This window comes from Apus apus, chromosome 10, assembly GCF_020740795.1.
Source record: "Apus apus isolate bApuApu2 chromosome 10, bApuApu2.pri.cur, whole genome shotgun sequence".
Taxonomy (NCBI): domain Eukaryota; kingdom Metazoa; phylum Chordata; class Aves; order Apodiformes; family Apodidae; genus Apus; species Apus apus.
Genome location: NC_067291.1, coordinates 12,031,280 through 12,049,763, shown reverse-complemented (window position 1 = coordinate 12,049,763; position 18,484 = coordinate 12,031,280). Strand labels below are relative to the sequence as shown.

The 18,484-nt window shown below is 37.4% G+C and overlaps 1 protein-coding gene across 1 annotated transcript in view; it reads right to left on the bottom strand.

Moving 5' to 3' along the window:
- ADAMTSL3 (ADAMTS like 3) overlaps positions 1 to 18,484 on the bottom strand; it is a 177,208-nt gene that overhangs the window by 75,672 nt on the left and 83,052 nt on the right. Inside the window, 2 exon segments of the mRNA XM_051628117.1 lie at positions 3 to 129; positions 12,547 to 12,783. Of these exon segments, the coding sequence (XP_051484077.1) occupies positions 3 to 129; positions 12,547 to 12,783 (364 nt within the window).

Below are 18,484 nucleotides of genomic sequence, written 5' to 3'. Positions count from 1 at the left end.
ACTTTTTTCTGGTGAGACATGTGCCTTAGCTTGTCCCCTCACAAGCCTGCATGTTGAACCATCTCCTGCACAGATTCCACAGTTGTCTTCCTTGGCATTGCTCCCAAGTTGTCGATCACAGCCTACTGCCTGCCAACATCAACACCACAGTCAGAAGGAGGGCAAAGCTGTAGCAGACATGCTCAGGTTTCTGGAATTTTATTTATTATGTTATCCTTTTGATTTTATGAGCTGGCCTCATTCTTTCAAAGCATATCTTGCTATTTAGGATTTTAAAAGCGCACTGTCATTTCCATGATTTTATTGATGAACCACAACTGATATATGAAGGTATTCAAGAATAGGAAATACATGAATCAGTTTCCCACTAATGTGAATGAACACCATCGAGTGTTATTCTTTCCAACACAAGAGGCAACTATGTTATTTACAATTTGCTTTTCATCACCTGTTTAATTATGTCTGAAAAAGGATTAATGCAATGAAATAACTCAAGTTAAATACTTAAAGGGCACTCAGCCTTCAGCTTCACAGACAAGCAGCTGTGGCAGTGCTCATAATCTAGGGTCTTGACCATTCAAAATTTAACTGGCATTCGTATAGAACTCCTAATTGCCCTTCAGATCAATGTCAATCACATACATATTTGCTAACCAGGTTTTTAAAAACTTGGATGATTCAGTTGTCACCTTTTGATTTTTTGCTTCTGAGTATAAGACTCAATCTATAAAACTTTCCAATTATTATTATAAAAACACCAAAACTTAAACACTGCCAAAAATTCAAAAAACAAAGCTTTGGAAAAAATGTCAACTGAAAACTCTCCAAACTATAATGAAAACATTTTTTCTGTGTTTTCCTTTTTCTTCATATCAGTCACACTACAAGAAGCATGGGAGTAGGAATGGGAAGACAAAGAAAAGACAACATTGACTAAAAGCACCTTCCTGCCAAAAGGGAGATAAATATTTGGTCTCACCTGTCTTACCCTTCACCATTTTGTAGAAGAAACTTGCAGGGAGTACCAAATGCTGAGCAATGTGTTAAAAAGCTCATCTCAGCTTTGAGTTTTTTTCAAGTCAACCTATACACCTCTAATATCCACACGGCCCTGAGAAATGCAGCTAATTCATCATGGACATTTAACCAAACTCATAACTGACAAGTGGACAGAAAGCACTCTGGAAATTCACAGTTAAAAGCAGTGCTAGAATTCTGAAATTGGCCAGCACACCCCTCTTCCTATATAAAAATGCTTGGAAGGGGCTGTCTTAGCGGCCAAGTTCCACTGCACTGCACTGTGCCAAAACTGACACACGATCCCCTTGGAGAGGTGAGGATGGAGTCCACACGTAAGAGGCAGGGTTGGGTCTTCCAGTCTCTGAGTTAACACACACACAAATCATGCACATCTGCTGCCAAACATGACATTTCTACAGAAAAGGCAGCAAAGCAGCCCCAGCAGTCCCAGCTCCCTTATTTTCCTAATTCTTTACATACTTCACTCTCTTAGGAGGACATTTTGCAGGACAGTTTATGATGGTTTGGTTGAGAAACATGCTACACTGAATGGCATCTCCTCACTAGAGGGTTCAGATTTACCATAGAAAACTACATAAGCAGTAGGAAATTATCCCTGCAGCTGAAGGAGACTGTCATCCTAAGGAGACCAACAAATAATTAATTTTGAAAAGAAATAAGCAGCTTAACTGAAATTATTTAATGTTGAGTGTTAACAAAAACTGAGTTGTAAAAATGAAGCACACTTGTGTGGCAAATCAGACTATCTCAGAACAAGTGCTTAATAGAAGCTATACACATATACAAAATTCCAGTACCATAATTTAGGATTGGACTAAAGATTAAAATGTTTTTGCTGGAAGATACTTTTTCACTTCAGCTCTGGGTTCGTCAAGGACACATGCAGAAATAACAAAAAGACAGACTGTAAACAAATTACTCTAAGTAATACATTCTTCCCATTTTGTCACCAAATATCATTTCTCAATGAAAATGCTACTCTTTCAGAAACAGAAAGCAGAAAAAAAATCAAGAGATACAGTAATTTGGTGCTTGACACATTGGATTTAGTTTTGACAACTTTCTTTAAATTCCCAGCTCCACAACAGACTTTTTTGCCTTTGAAAACTTGCTTTGGCTTTCCATTGCATTCAGTGAAAGAAGCATAACTGCAATTCCCCACCTCACAGGGATGGTGCAAGAATAAATCTACTAAGAGTTCTGAAGCATTCAGATAGGAACCATACAGTAATTAAGAGAGTCTATATTCCTCTTAGGAAGACTTTCAAAGTATTTAATGCTCCCTGCTGCTTTTCCTACATTGATTCACATATTGATAATACTAGTACATGGAGGTAAATTGTTAGAACTACCGCAAGTGTCATCTCCCCCCAGATCTCACAAACACATTTCCATTTCATCATGTAATCTCATTTTCCAAATCTCTCAAATGTTTATCCATTCATCAATTAATTCTCAAAGAAAAACATAAGCTGCACATTCTGATACTCTGTGAGAAATTTCTGGTTTTATTAGTTTAAGCTGTTGTAGGCTACTGATCCCATGAGCCTTTGGTGGGAAGAGGGTATTGAGCAAGCAGAGAACTTGCAAGACCATCCCATTAAAACCCATCATAATAATAAACATAAATACTGAGTTATTACATGGAGTCACTATGAAAACAAAATCATGCTGCATATAACAAAAATTATACAACTGTGCAAACACAAGGCACCATTGTGTCCTACATGGAATGTAAGAAAAAAGACAATCAACACAGCAGCATACTTTAGAGGACTGTTTCATGTAGTATTATTGCTTGTTTTTTAATAATACACAAATGCCACAGAAATAAAATGAGTGCTAGCTGCAAGGGGCTTGACTGGGGGAAAAGCTTTACTGCTCCCCCTGCCAACAAAGGTGGCACATTCAGCTAGATGCATTCACCTCTGGGATTATGTTTGTTAACTGTTCTGAATATGAGTATACAGCAATGATATCCTGGAACACAATTTAGAAAATCATTCAAATTAGTATCACAATTTAGGCCACAAGTAAGCACAGAATTTCAGGTTTTCTTTGACATGAAGCAACAAAAAATTCTGTGGATTTTAATATGACAAGGCTCAACTTTAGAGGCAATTCAACAAGTGTTGCTACCCTGGGTTCTTAATGAAGGAACACTAGGGTGGGGTGACCAACATTGGGGTGGGAGTATTTAACACCTGAGTGTTTAGAGTTAGCCTTTTTGTATTTGTAAAACCTTGGCTGGACAGCCATTGATCCCACTAAAATAACAGGAGACTTCAAGGTATAGCTTTGCAAATCTAGCCTTGAACACACATGGTATTTTGACACCAAACATTATGAATTTAAGGTATTTATATTTTAGCCAATAACTATTAGAAAAACAGTGTCTGATGTAACATGTATTTGCAAGCAAAGCTGCAACAAGGATGAGAAAATGACCCGTGGCAACAGCCTTTCTCAGCTCACACATCATCTCAGCAAAACAAGGAGGTCTGATGATTTTCACAATTAAAACCTTTTGTAGGGGTAATTTACCCCACATTGCTCACTGTTAACAGAGCAAAGGGACCAGCTATAAATATTACAAGCAGATTGGGAAAACATCTGCAGGCCTTTAGGGCTTAGTCAGAAATAATTATAAGGTGATTTGAACATAGGCTGCATAAATTTAACAAGTGATAATACAAACTGTGCATAATGGAAGGACTGGGACCCTGTCAAGAAATCTACAGTCAGAAATATCATCACTCAAAAAAAATGATACAAGTATTGTAATGAGTAAGCTGTGAGCTCCTCAGACAGCAGGGAGAATACTGATCAATACTGTTCAAAACAGGCGCAATATCATTTTTTCTAGAACACATTGCACAGAGGTGAGTTTTCAATTATAAAAATGTTATATGTCAATTATAAAAAAATGTTTCTGGGATGCTAACAACTCAAGATGATATGCTTCAAATAAAGAACCTGAAGATATACCTATGCTCTACAAAATATGAATACTTATGTGAAAAATGAGGAAAACCAGAGATTTGTGCATAACAAGCATCATTTAAGTGTTGTGTCATTATTACTTTCAAAAGCACAAAATTAGATACAGCAACAGGACAAGAGAAGGCTCTGGGGAGGCCTCACAGGGCACTTCCAGTACCTGAAGGGGTCCTGTACAAGAAAACGGGGGAGAGACTTTTTACAAGGGCTTGTAGAGAGAATACAAAGGGTAATGGCTTTAAACTGGAAGAGGGAAGATTTAGGTCAGACACTAGGAAGAAAGTCTTTGCTGTAAGGGTGGTAAGACACTGGATCAGGTTGTCCTGAGAAGCTGTGGATGCCTCATTCCTGGAAGTGTTCAAGGCCAGGTTGGATAGGGCTCTGAGCAACCTGGTCTAGTGGGGTGTGTCCCTGCCCATGCAGGGGGGTTGGAACTGGGTGATATTTAAGGTCCTTTCCAACCCAAACCATTCTTTGATTCTATGAATATATATAATTATACACAACATTCTCTCTAGAAAGGCCCCCCCACCATTCTCTGATCCTTTGGAGTCAGAGATCAGGTACAGCCAGAAAAAAACAAAAATATTATGTTCTCCTAATCACGGCCACAAAATAATACATCACTGTTGTTTTTATTTGTGACAGATACATAAATTCTACAAAATATTAAGACTGAAGTGCCATTAGTGCCATTCTCTCTTTACTTACTGTGTCTTAGACTAAGTTCTTTAGTAGACAGATAATTTAAATATTCAGCAATGTATATGTTAAATACTATATATTTTTCTACTTCAAACAGTACATTTTTTATTAAGATAGTCTCTCATGTATCAGCAATTCCATTAAAATTTAAGTTTTTCAATGGTATGTTTTTCAGTATTCTATGTTTACTGGAGGGATTGGCAGCTCAGTGACAGTCTGATTTAATAAAGAGAGAAAATCAATTCAACAGCATCACAATATGATGTAATTACCATCCTTCTAGAGTAACTGGACAGGCCCGACAATGCTCAGGGAAATCCAGATGAAGGCTGCTTTGAGCACATTCACACTTGTCTGCTTTCATTGGCCTGGCTGTTCCAAAGGATGCCCTCATGTACTCATGAGACAGACAGCTAGTGGGATTTTAACACACACATATAGATGGCATTTAGTGAAAATCAGCCAAAGCACAAAAGTCAGTAAAAAACTGAAGGGGAATTTCCCTTCAAATATAAAAGAAGTACTACATTTCTGCTGAGCAAGGAAGTGCACTGCAGAACGCACAATAGGAGATGGTAATTTTACTTCTTCACAAGAATATGATGTAATTGTTACACAGAATATCCTTTTCCTCAAGGGCTGAACAGTCTGTAATTACCCCAGTACACGTTGCCCAGTAGTTTTTTGTTTTAAAATTGGCTAGCAATCTGTTGGCTAGATCTGTTATAGTGTTATCTCAGTAAGCAAGTTTTGTGTTGGCTGCAGCACTGATCTGCTGAAAGATGGCAAAGACTCTGCAGACAAGGTGCAATTGAGTTTTCACTGCTTATGAAATTTGTCAAGATGTGAAAAATATATAATGAAAGCAAACTATTACACCAAAGATATTCAATGAAGGGATATGACTGCTCTGCCACCAGTATGGCAGTACTTAGGTTGTAATAAACTATTTATTTCAGCCTTACAAGAGAGCAGAACTACAATAAAAATGGAACAAAAACTTCTACATACTCTTAGAGGTTATCAGCGTGGCACAAAATACAAGTTAACCTCAGCAAAGTTATTTCTGGCAAAATTATCTTCTCCGAGTCTTGTGACATGACTAAGAAAAGACATGTTTCATTTCAACATTCATTAGTAAAAGAAGAAAATGGTAAAAAATGCTGCATGCTTGAAGAGATGAATCTCTGTTGTGGTTTATTAGAATCACTCTCAATAGGGAAAATCAAAATCCTCAGGGTGTTTGTCTATTTCTGCAAACACAGACAACAGAATATCCAAAACTCAGAGAAATTAAGGCTGTATTTTACTGCACAGTCACATGTTATCACAAAACACAGATCTCATTGCCTCAGTGTCAGCTATTTGTTTCATTTTCTGTACTTGTCTTAGCACAGAGCCACAGGCAGGCAGATGCAGGAATGTCCGCATCCATACAACAAACAACTAATTTTGAATACGGCTAGGGGGATTTATGGTACTAAAAACAAGAGTATAAAACTTGTCATGTGACCTAGCATATATTTTCTATGTATCTTTGCCCTGCTGTAAAACCCTGCTGTTATTCAAAGCCCATCTATTGATTTACTTCACAATCTCTACTCATGTCCTTTGCTTTGTGATAATTTCAGCTTGCACTTTATTCTACACTGATAAAATATCTCCTTGGAGAGAATATAAAGGAAAAACTCCCACTGTCTCTCTCTTTCCCATGCTCATCATCTATAAATAATTGATTCTGACAAGCAGAGGGGGAGATACTATAATATCCTCCCCCAATTAAGTAATTTCCTTCTTTTTTTTTTTTAATTACTTTTAAAAGTAGCATGGAATCTTAGCTTTCAAACACCACTTTCAAACTCTAATTTATCCTCATTGAAGACTTAACTTGGTCTAAGACATTATTTTGTCCTTACAAGGTCCTGTCTCATAATTCTCAGCCTAAGAAAGGCCTGACTGTGGCACAGATTCTCACTTCTCTGCAATGGAGCCAGCACAGGTCGGTCGCAGCCCAGACAAGCGGAGAGGGGCTTCAGAATTTGTTAATAAACAGAATGCAGCCCCTTGAGGGACCCTGAGTATGTACTCTGGCCAACAGCAAACGTCCCAGCCCATCAGGTCACAGCAAGTGCAGCAGCAATCCCAGCTGCCAAACTGAACAGGTATTAATGATGGTGGGAGTAACAAAACTTCTGTGTAAGAATTTATTGTTGCTCATAGATGAGCAAAAGCAGGGACTAAAGGCAAGGTGTGTCAAATCAGAACAGCAGCATAAAATAAGTCAGAATGATGGACACAAGGAGACACATTATTGATGTTCAAAGTCCCCAGCCACCCATATAGAGGAAAAGAATGTAAAGCAATTAAAAAAACACAACAAAACACAAAAAAACCCCAACAACAACAACAAAAAAAGAAACCCCCACAACCCAGAAGATAAAAAACACAGTGTATTAAATTCATTGTATACTGAAAGACTCCCTTTCCACATACTTCTACAAACATTTTATATCTGAAGGCAAGAGGCTAAAGAGTGTTTCACAATTCTGTAAATCCACTTCCATAAAATAAAACAAAGTGTTTCCAAAACATTTAACTCTTATTACAGGATCTGTCACATGCTAGAACTGTTCTACCTTGCTATATGAAGATCAAGTTAAATACTTGGGGATTTGAAGGTTATTAAGGATCTAGTTCAAGATAACACCCAAATTGTGAGTTTTTCTACTATGACTGGTCACATGCTTTAGGATCTTCCTAGGTTGGGAAATAAAATGGCAACAAACAAAAAAAAACCAATCAAACAAAAAAAAGCCACAAAAAACCAAAAACAACAATAAAAAAACACCACAAACAAAAAAAACACACAAAACTTTGCAGAGAGAAACACTTAGGAAGAAAAGAAATACAGATAAGAAACTGGAGATCAGAAAAAATCCACCACATCTCTGACGAGTGTATAAACTTAATAAGAAATCTCTGTGGGGTGTATTTCTCCATAAGAAACAGTAGGAGAGAAAGTAACACAAGATTTTAAAAGAGACATCAGTTTCTAGCAGCAGTGGGCAGCTGAAATAAAAACAAGTGATTCCAAAAGATCTTTTTGTCATCCAAGAGTATCCTATGATTACCAGCAGTAAAAGCACATCTCTGAACTGCCAGTGTCATTGCAAGGGAACCACCACACCAAGTTGAACTGTAACATTACAAGTGGTTCTAAGTGCAGCCCTTGGAGTGAGTCTACATAGTCTGGTGTCTTGGGCAGTGCCAAGAGCAAGGAAACCAACCCCAATGCCCTGAGGCAATGGAGGGTGATGCTGGCAGGTTATGTAGGATGTGGTAACCTGTGCTCAGTGCAGCCCCACCATTCAGTGGGACTTTTGGAGAGCCACCAGTATTTCCCAGCTGAACTGTAGCTGGAGCTCCCTTGTCCCTTCAGTTTTATGACATGTGTCTCATGTATGTGAAGTCATATGAAGATTTTGATATGCAGCTTAGAGCCAGAAAGTTTCATTGGATCTACATGAGTAACTCCCCTAGTCTTTCTGGATAAGATCCAGCCTGTCAACTGCTGCCTGTAGTAATATGTAAGATAGAGTATGGGTCTCTACACAGGGATTTCTTCATGCTCCAAAACAAACTGTGCATTGGCTATTTAATGGTACCCAGGAAAGAATGTCAGGTTCAGTATTAAGGCTGACTTAACACAGACCTACCTTGAAATCAGTTCTTCCCATGTATAAACTACTTCAGGTTTGAAGGCTAAAAAGGAGAAAAAGGCAATGCAGACATTTTTTTTCTTACTATTTTGGAATACTAAAAAAAAAAAAATTGAAGATGTTTATTTAAAAAAAAATAAATCTAAATATTACAGTGCTGTTACTGCTTATGGAATTAATTATTCCAATTAACATGAGTGAGAAACACAGCTTTATGTCTGCAGCAACACTGGATGGAAAGCAAACCTTTCTAAGTAACTGAATACCAAACCTCCTGTGCATCCTGGACAGTCCTTTAACATTCACAGACAAAAAGATGTATCTATAGGAACCCAGAGGGAAAGAACCCAGAACACCTTATATTAACACACTGAGAAAGTAACTCTCAGAATAAAAGGAGTCAAAATTCAGAAGAAACTAATAATCTGCTATGATTTTAAGTTTCAAACACAAGCAACACTCCTAAAGTGCAATAGTCTTCCAAAAGCTTACAGAAACTGTTTTCAATGAAAGCTGACAGATGTTTACATCAAGAACAAGAGTGCTCTAGTGGTGAGAGATACACCTATTTGCCATATCATGACACATGACAGAAGAGAACTAGCATGGCAGAAGCTGATGGCACTCTGCTTGACACATGGCTTGTGTTCTGATGTCAGCTAAATTTATGCCATATGCTACAAAGTGTAGTGTAGTGTCTGCCTTTTTTGGAACACAGACAACTTGCTGACACTAAATGGAAAGTTCAACACAGGATTTACATCATCTTTGACCTAATCGTGACAGCCTAGGACAGAACTATTCAGGCTGCTTCTTAGGACTCTGGATTTTTTGGGTGATGCATGTATTTATTGTCCAAATACATTATTCCATATTAGGAAAATTATCACTGTAACCATTCCAGGTACTGACACAAAGAACTCCTCATTCTACATTCTGGTAGAAAAAAGCATGTCTGCATTCATTAAAAAAAAACAACAAACAACAACCAAAAAAACAACAACAAAACCAACAACAAAACACAAGGAGAGGCAGGGCCCCAAAGCAGACAGAGTAAGTGGGTAAATGTTGCCCACACGTCTGACATGCAGATGTTTTTAAATACCTCCACCCACATCCAGATGGGCACAGCAGGAATATATTATATGAAAAAAAATAAGTTGGAAGTTGCGCAGAGACTAGAAAAAATATCAGTAGTGTGAAAATCCTCCTGGCAGTGAAGTTTTGACCTGTCCCCATCTAACACAACAGGCTCAGGTATTTGCTCTGGTAACAGGAGCACAGCAGTTGTAGACTAAAACCTGATCAAATGGTTTTGCTGAGTTAAGCCTCAAGCAAGCCCAAAACATCTTAATAACCTTTCCGGCATATTTTTCCCTGCTCTACCACCTTTAGAATTTATATCCTTTGAAGCCTTAGACCTCTTATCTGAAGAGCAGCTTTTTCATCTCACCATTTCCTTTGACAGAGTGTTTCTTCGTTTGATTCTGCTTGTTAAGGGAAGTGCAAAGAATCAGAACCAAAACTGGACAACAGGAACTCACTGGCCATGTAAATTCATGTGCTGCCAAGGAGAGTCTGAGCAAGAATCCAAGAGGCAGAATTAGTGCTGCAGCCTTAGCTTACCAATAATAAGAAAACAGATGAAAGTGAAATCATGTTGGGGGGGGGGGGAAGAGGGGAAGTTCAGCTCTTATAAAACCTGCCAAACTTGAGACAATAAATGAGCAAAACCAGCACGAGTTAGAAAGGGACTCAGGCAAGCCAGTCTCCTTATACTAACTCTTTGGTGCTTGCAGGCATAAAAGCGAAGATATCCACATCAGCACAACGACATGTTTATTTAGATGAGTTAACTGTAAAAACATTTGCCAAGTTATTTGCAGGCTGTGCCAAGAATATGTCAGAACCCAGCAGACTGATCTTGTAGCAACAATTGGAGAGAATCACAATTTTGCTGTCTCTTTCTTAACAGCAGTTGACTAAATAACAGTATTTTTCCAGGAAATATTAGATGTCAATTTGTTTTCTTTTCCTGCTTGAACAGGAGCAGCCACAAAGCTGGGTGTGGGTGTCTGAGGAAGACCTCACCTTCCACAGTCCCTTTCTCAAGTAACCAACCTTTCCACTCTGCCCCCAGAACAGTTCACAAAGAGCAGAAGGTTATTCAAATTACCAGAGACTCATTTTTAACTCAAAAAAAACTATCCAACTCTAAAATATCAAATACAGACATTAAAAAGGAGACACTTTCCATTTGGGAAAAAATACCTCAGCAGTAGCAAGTGACTTAATGGAATAAAGTGAAAGCACCTAACAGCTGATGAATTTAAGTTATAAATTAATTACATTGCATAAGTCACAGCACAGGACATATCCTAAACACAGTGGTAGGGGATTCCCCCCCCCCTTGAAGATGTTAGCTCACATTGAAAAATTTTTGTGGAATTAGAAGAAAAAATGGAAAAAAAGAAAAAGAGAGAGAAGCAATTGATTCCCATGAACAGTGTAAAAGAGCTTCAGAGACTGCTTCTGGAATGATTAATTTCTTCTGCCACTACCTGGTTCATTTGTAAAATGTATTATTTAAATTTTGAAGTATTTGATGTCAGAAATTTATATATGAATACTGCAAAATGATAACAAGAAACTGTGAAGGCAGCCCTTTGAAATGTATGTTTTAACTGTTCTTCACACAATTGAATCCCCTCTAAAGTGAATTTTATGCTAGGTATGAAAGATGGTGGATGTTTGAGGTAAACCCCACAGCGCACTGAGCAGGAGCCTCACAAGCTTCTACAAAAACTCAAGCCTCATTATGTCCAGCATGACACTTACGTGCTGCAATGGGCACAAAGAGCAAAGGCTGCTGCAGATGTACCACCTACTAAAGGCTTTGACAACCTAAAGGGTGAAAGCTTGTATTGCAAGAAGAGACATCACTGAGAACATTGCAAAAGAAATGCTTTATTTGGCAAGTGTTTCCAGAGTTCATAGAGGTATATCCTATTTTAAAGGCACAGGGTAATGAACACTGTTGAATACCACTGTGAAGAACTATTGACAAATGCAGTCACTGGAAGAGGAAAACTGTAAGGAATTCTTCTTCTATTTCAGAGGCAGCAGATGCATTGTGTGTTGGCATGACTGGCATTGGAACTGCAGTATACATAGAAGTCACATAAAACCCACAGCAAAGTCCAGATCATGTATTAATGTTGCTGTAATCCATGCACCAGTCTTCTGCCAAATGAGTCAAATTTTCCCCTATAATGGAGCTATTTTGCTCACTGGGCCAGATCCTGCATTTTTGAGTCACATGCATCTTAGGCATTTAACAGAACAACAATCACTTGCAGAGAAAGTAAATTAATTGCAATAACATGTCCGTTCTGTATAAAATTGTTCTGTTCACAAAACTTAAGACTAGTGTTTCTTTGCTAATGAGACATGGGCAAAGCTGGCGAGCCTCAAATATTATAACTCTCAGTTTTTACACCCACTGTGTAAAGTAGATATCATAACTCTTATAAATAATAAATATACATAGAAATGCAGATTTCCAGTAAAAAGATGCTAACAATACTTTATACAATCACAACATATACTCATTCACTCACATGAAGACAGATCTATACACTCACACCTGATATTCTGGGCTGGTTCCCATAAAACATCCAATTTTCTCAGAGCTCACGAGACAAGACTCAAAGAACTAAAATGAAATGGAAGCCTATGCAATTTCCTCACACAATGAGAGGCATACTAAGGTTTGGAAAACTATAACTAGTATAACTAGTTTCATTACTTTTTACATACATAAATAGAAGAGAGAGTGAATGTCATTGACCTTTTGCTTTTATATATGAAAATATCAATGGCTAAGGCAGTCAGGAGCTTTTGTATGCAAGAGAAAGGGAAGTTACCTACAATCCATTTGGCAGTACTTGCAGATACATCTGAAGTAAAATGATACGTGAAGATAAAAAACAAAACAAACAAAAACAAACCAACAAAAAAGTCCTCACTTAACGTGCAGTGTCTCACAAAGGTCACAAATAGATTTATACCATGAACATACCTGGCATATTCCACTGATGCACATATCCAAGGATTCAATATTGCAGCGGGTACCATCTAGCACTTTTGGGGCAAGCTCCACAATCAAGTTCTTTCCCAGAGCTTGACATTTCAGCGCACACGGTGCAGTGGGATCATTATACACAGGGATCCACTCATAAAAATGTCCCTGGTATTTGACATCATTGTAGGCTGAACACTGCTGTGCTCTAAAGTCACCAACATCTGAAGGGCAGTCCTAGAAACAGACCAAAGGAAGTATTTTTTTAAAAGAAGAGAATACTTTCATTTGCATAAGTTTATCTGATGAATTACACAAAATCTATTCGGGAAGGCTCTGTTCAAGAACTGATTTGCTATGACAAATATACCATATTGCAGTTTTACTGTGTGTATTAAAGCCTTTTGTATTGTTTAAACCATTGCTTGCAGTGCAAGTAACAGAATATCACTAATATTCCAGCAACAGCAACATAACTGATATGAGAGAATAATTTAAAATGTTACTTATGACACTACATAGTACACTTAAAGTCTGGTTTTGTAATAAGAATTAACTTCTAAAGGAATCTATATATTTTAAGTGACTATAGTAAGGTGTCTGACATTTAATATTTTTATTTTCTATAGCTTTTTCCACTTAAGGATTTCTAAGGGCTCTGCACTCATTCATCAATTCATATGTCAGAGTAGTGAAGAGGTATTATTGCTACTTACACAGAAAAAATAAACGCCAATATTAAAAAATTGTCGGATTAATTGTTCAGCATTGCTCAGAAAGGGGACAAAAGCATTATGAGGAGACACGAGAACTTTCAGTGCTTAGTCCTTTAGTCAAATTACAAAACACCTTCACCTCCTGGAAGAAGTAAGGTTTACTTTAAAGAAAAAATACTTCCAACTGGTAACTACTGATGATATATTTCCAATTCTAATGCCACAGCCTATACAACTGAAAGACCAAATATGAAAGCTGTTTGAAATAAAATATTCTAAAATAGTTTTTCCGCATAAAGCATTGCACTCAAACAATGATGTTAATATTAAACTGTGGTGACAGGAATGGAGATGAATACTGATTTATTCAAAAATAACTTTGGTGAAGTACTGACAAAGGAGTTAGTGTGTCAAACAATTTCTCACTAAAGACTTCATTTGAAAGCATGTCCAGTGTCAAGCAGCCCATACGCCAGACTGAAAGGGTATTCTTCCAAGAATTCCAACTGCACATATAAGCCAGATGTGAGGCTGATTTTAACAAAGTTGTGTATTCATTGAATAGAAGACTGAAATATTGTGATGTGTCAGCTGAACTCATGGCACTTATTACTAAGTTTTAGTAAACAATACTCATCGTGATCACAGTTTCAACCTTATCAGAAAACAGAACCTTCCCTGAAAAAAACTAACTAAGTAATAAGTGCATTACCCAGTACTGGAGATAAAAACATACATGACAAAGGTTCAAATTCCAGTCCAGTGCCCTTAAAAATTATGCCCTCACACCATTTTACTCATATGAATCTGGACGAGTTGGCACTGTGTTAGCTTAATACCTTGACAATGTGTTAGATTTTTTTTCCACGGTAACCCAGAAATGTCTCTGGTTTGTTTCTAGTCTGCATAAAATATCTTCTAAAATCTCTTTATTGATCAACACAACATTGGGGTTTTCACAACTGAGCAACTCCCTGAGAATTCCCAGCAATACTTTTCAACTCTGTTCAGTGCTACACCTTTACAACGAGAAAAGCTCAGAATTATGCTAATGTATTTTATGTTAGTTTTCATCTGGGTTAATACTATTGTGAGCCTTTTTTAATATAAAACCATGGAATAAGGAGAAATTACAGTTACTGTAATTCTTCGAGTATTTTACTTCTGCAAAATCCCCCAAGTGAGAGCTTCTAAAAATATCAAGCAAATACTGTTAGAAATCACTCTTATTTACTGCAGTGTCACTCCCAAGAAATTCACCTTGCTTGCACTAGTGTAAATGAGAGCAGAATTTGGCTCTGACTTATCTGTCACCTCTCATTTTCCACTATAGCAAGGCTAAAAAGCAGAGAGGACTTCAGAGTTCATATGGATACCAGATGGTTCCCTTCCACCATTGCAAATAGAGGAGTAGGCAAGGATAAAAATTAAAGGTGGAAGCTGGATTCCAGGTAAAGTTAGAAGCAGTGTTTCAGAGTAGTGTTATTCAGCCATGCACAGCTACATTTTCTTCCCAAAAAATTAAAGAGTTCTCTGTAACACAGGCAGAGCCATGGCCTTAGGCTGAGTTTTGACAGGCTGCTGTTACAATTCATTATCACTCAGTGTTGCTGCAATGCCAAGACACAAACACCACAATGTCAGGATGTCAATCCCTGGTTACTGTATGTTTCTCATTGATTCAACACAATGCAGCTCCTTCTTTCCTCTCACTTCCTGGCTGCTTGAGAGCAAGTCAGCTCTCATCTCCCTGCTCTGTTTTGGCATCTTCAAAGAAAGAACACAAAGTGATTCTGGCAGCTCAATTCATATGCCAGTTCCACCTGCTTTATGTTTGAGCTCTGTTCAAAAGCAGAAGCATAAAAAGAGCATCACAAAGGAATATCAAAGGGATGAAATTATTATCACTTGCACTATATCAGTATTTGGATGGCAACCAAGTTCAGATCCCTGCTTTCCTGGGAACAAGAAATACGCATATAGAGAAAGGAGTTTATAATCTAAACAGAAAGAAAGCTAAGCACAGAAAGGAGTGAAATCAAGACAAGAGGATGTAAACTTCAGATTAATCCCATTACAGTGGGTCAGAAAGGTAAGAGTGAGTTTAAAAAATAGGAAGGAAAAAGGGTAGGGGGGTAAGCTGCAAGAGAGGTAGGCAAGGGTGGAGTATGTTTGGAAAGCAGGTAAGGCCACACTCAATAATGTATAGGCCCCAATCCTTATCCCTGTTTCCATGCCTTTTTGGTTTTAACCTATTTCATACATCAGTTCATTCTGTCATTCCCTCTTCCTTCTCAATACTCTATTTTTCTTATTTTTTAACTATTTCTGCCACTAATTTCATGATTTCTCAGATTTCCTAGTTCCAGCAATAGATTTTGTCCCACATTTGATCCACTGAACCATAGCCAGGCTGTTTGTAGGTTCCTACACTACATAAGGAGCTGAAGACGCATGAGGTCTAATACATGAAAACATTAGCAAAATAATCACATCCAGATCTTGTAGTGGAATTAAGTGTATTTATGACATGACTTTGGAACATATTATTAGACAGACATCTGAAGAAGAAGCTTCAGACGTGACTACCATGCATCTTAAAAATACATATCTATTTTTTCCCCTTCTTTTGTGACAGATGATTAAAAACTACTGCATTCAAGGGCTGGCTTCTTATGAAATGTATCATTTTAGTTTTGGCAGCGAGCACTCTCAGCCTCTGAAAACAAAGCTAACCTGGGAAATCTGTATCTTTGTAGACAAAGTTCATGTACAAAATATGAAGGTTGCATCAGACCCTGTGACTCTTGCCAACAATTACTCCACTGAAAAAAGCACAAAAGAGAAAGCAAGAAAATTCTCAGTAAAAATGATGACACCAAAGAAAGTCTAGCCCTTTGTCTAGTTTTATTCTTTGAATCTCATTTTGTTGAAACCTAGCCAAAACAGATGAAGTCATTGTTTTGTTTTCTTTTTGAAATTAGCTTCAGGTTCTGTGTTTTTCCTATGCAATTTTCAGGCCACTTCTTAGTAAAATCAAGATACCTGAGCTAGAAACCCCAGCCATGAGAGCCATGGGGGGCATCAGTATTATATATAAATATATAAAATAAACAAATGAATAGGTTAGAGAGAAACCAGGCAACTCAAGGTGAAATATATGACTAAAGCAGACGGAGTTCAGCCAAAATTTTATGAATGGGACAAATGAACTGCTTAAGTGGAAGATGGGACAATAACTTGATGAATATGTTGAACAACTGTAAGTATTATCTGCATACAATAAGAGTTTCTAGCAGAATTAAACATGGACAAATATATTAAAAAAATAATGTTTTTTCTTACTGTAGAAGAGTCACTCTGGCAAATGTATAAGTGACTTTTTGGCACATAAGAATGTGAAATTTATGGGGAAATGGCCTAAATAACTTGTTCTATGAATAGGACCCTAAAGGATTATCTTAAACACTTCCATATAGTGCACATCATAGCATTAGAATGTAACAGTATATACAAAAATGGAAATATAAAAAAGAGGGTTAAGACAGACTGAAAATCTCATTGAACAGCATATAATTAATTGTTTATATAGTTTATTTCTCTAAAGTTTCTACAAGAAAAGCTGAAAGCATACACATAGTTTTAGGAAATCTTGTACCTGGCATCTCAGTTATAACAGAAAGATAAGCAGTATATACGTATGCCTTCATCTCAGCAATTACTTTGTTGTTAAGACCTTGAATTAATTTTTTGATTGAAATATCACTAACATTGTTCTGGAACTATGCTTGAGTTCATTGAACTTACTACTATTCTATTACAAATCCAGATGAAACCAATTTTCTGGTAAAATAATTCTTGTTCTTTCATTAGAATGACACACGTATTAAGTTGTGCTTAATTTGTACTCCCCAATATAGATGTTAGTGGTGTAATGTATCATGTGGCAAAATTACATTTGCAGACAACTTTACACAGTGTATATATAAGTGAATGTCTCATGTGGTTAACAATAATACCTACTAATATGGAAATAAGCTAGTTTAAACTCTTAATTTTCAAACCAAAATTTTACTCCTAAAGTGAGAAGCATTCATTATAAATAAGGCTTTGGGGAAAATTATATCATTTGAAACAAAACTGGCCTAGCAGTCCTAGGTTTACATTAAGTTTAAGCTCCCATTTCACATGTAAGTCAGGTCTAATACTGGATTTCAATGCAAAGATCAAATGTATTGACAGTGGAAATCTCATGAAATATCTTTTTCTCAGGAGTTCTCCATTATCTGTTCCATAATCTAGGAAAAACCATTCCCTGAGAGATTCTGGCTGTATCTGAACTGAAATGGAAACCTGATCCCTTTCAGACATGCCCCAAAAGCAGAACTGTAAAGGCAGCTTCCTGTCTGGAAATTAACATTTGAATCATCATAAATTCAAGCAGACTCACATACAAGACGCTTGCCACTTATCACTTTAAAATAAGTCCTAAAGTTAAAAAACAGGCCCCAGTGACTTCAGAAAATTCCCTGGGAGTTCAGAAAGGATATGGTAATCATCTTAATTTTCTGTAGGCTGAAGCATATAGCGCCTTCATTTCCATCAGATTTTTACTGCATCATCTCGAAAATGGAGTGTCTACAATTGCTCTTACATATCCTAAAAGCATGTAGGCCTCTGCTTACGCAGAAAATAGGCCTAAGTTGATCTCATCTTTCTCCTTTTCCTGTACACTGGGTAGTTTTCCAGTCATTTCTCTGCAGCAACGAGGCATGCTACGTTGACTTGTTTGCCCTGCTGCATAAGAAGCTGCAGAGCACAGATCAAGCAGTCAGAGGTGCATTACTGTGTGCCCTGCAACCAGATACCCAGATACAGAACGTAGCAAATAGATTTTACAGTGACAGTTTATTTATTGCTTACATACTGACTGGCTGCAATTTGGCTTGCCACACAGCTTTAAAAGATTATGGTATTTTTTTGTATGTGGCATTTTTATTTAAGACCTAGGGAAATTGTACACAGAATTGTTAGGCCTCTTCTTCTGAGAAGTTGACAGGGTTTGTCTCCAGACTGGATTTTGCATGCGCTGGGCCTGATTCTTTAATCACTTCCACTAGTTTCTGCCAGCAGGAATTTAGGCTGTGAGCCACTATGGTGGAAAATCTGTCCAACACTGAGGAGTGGAGTGTTAGAGCAATTCAAGGTGCTCGCAAGCCTTG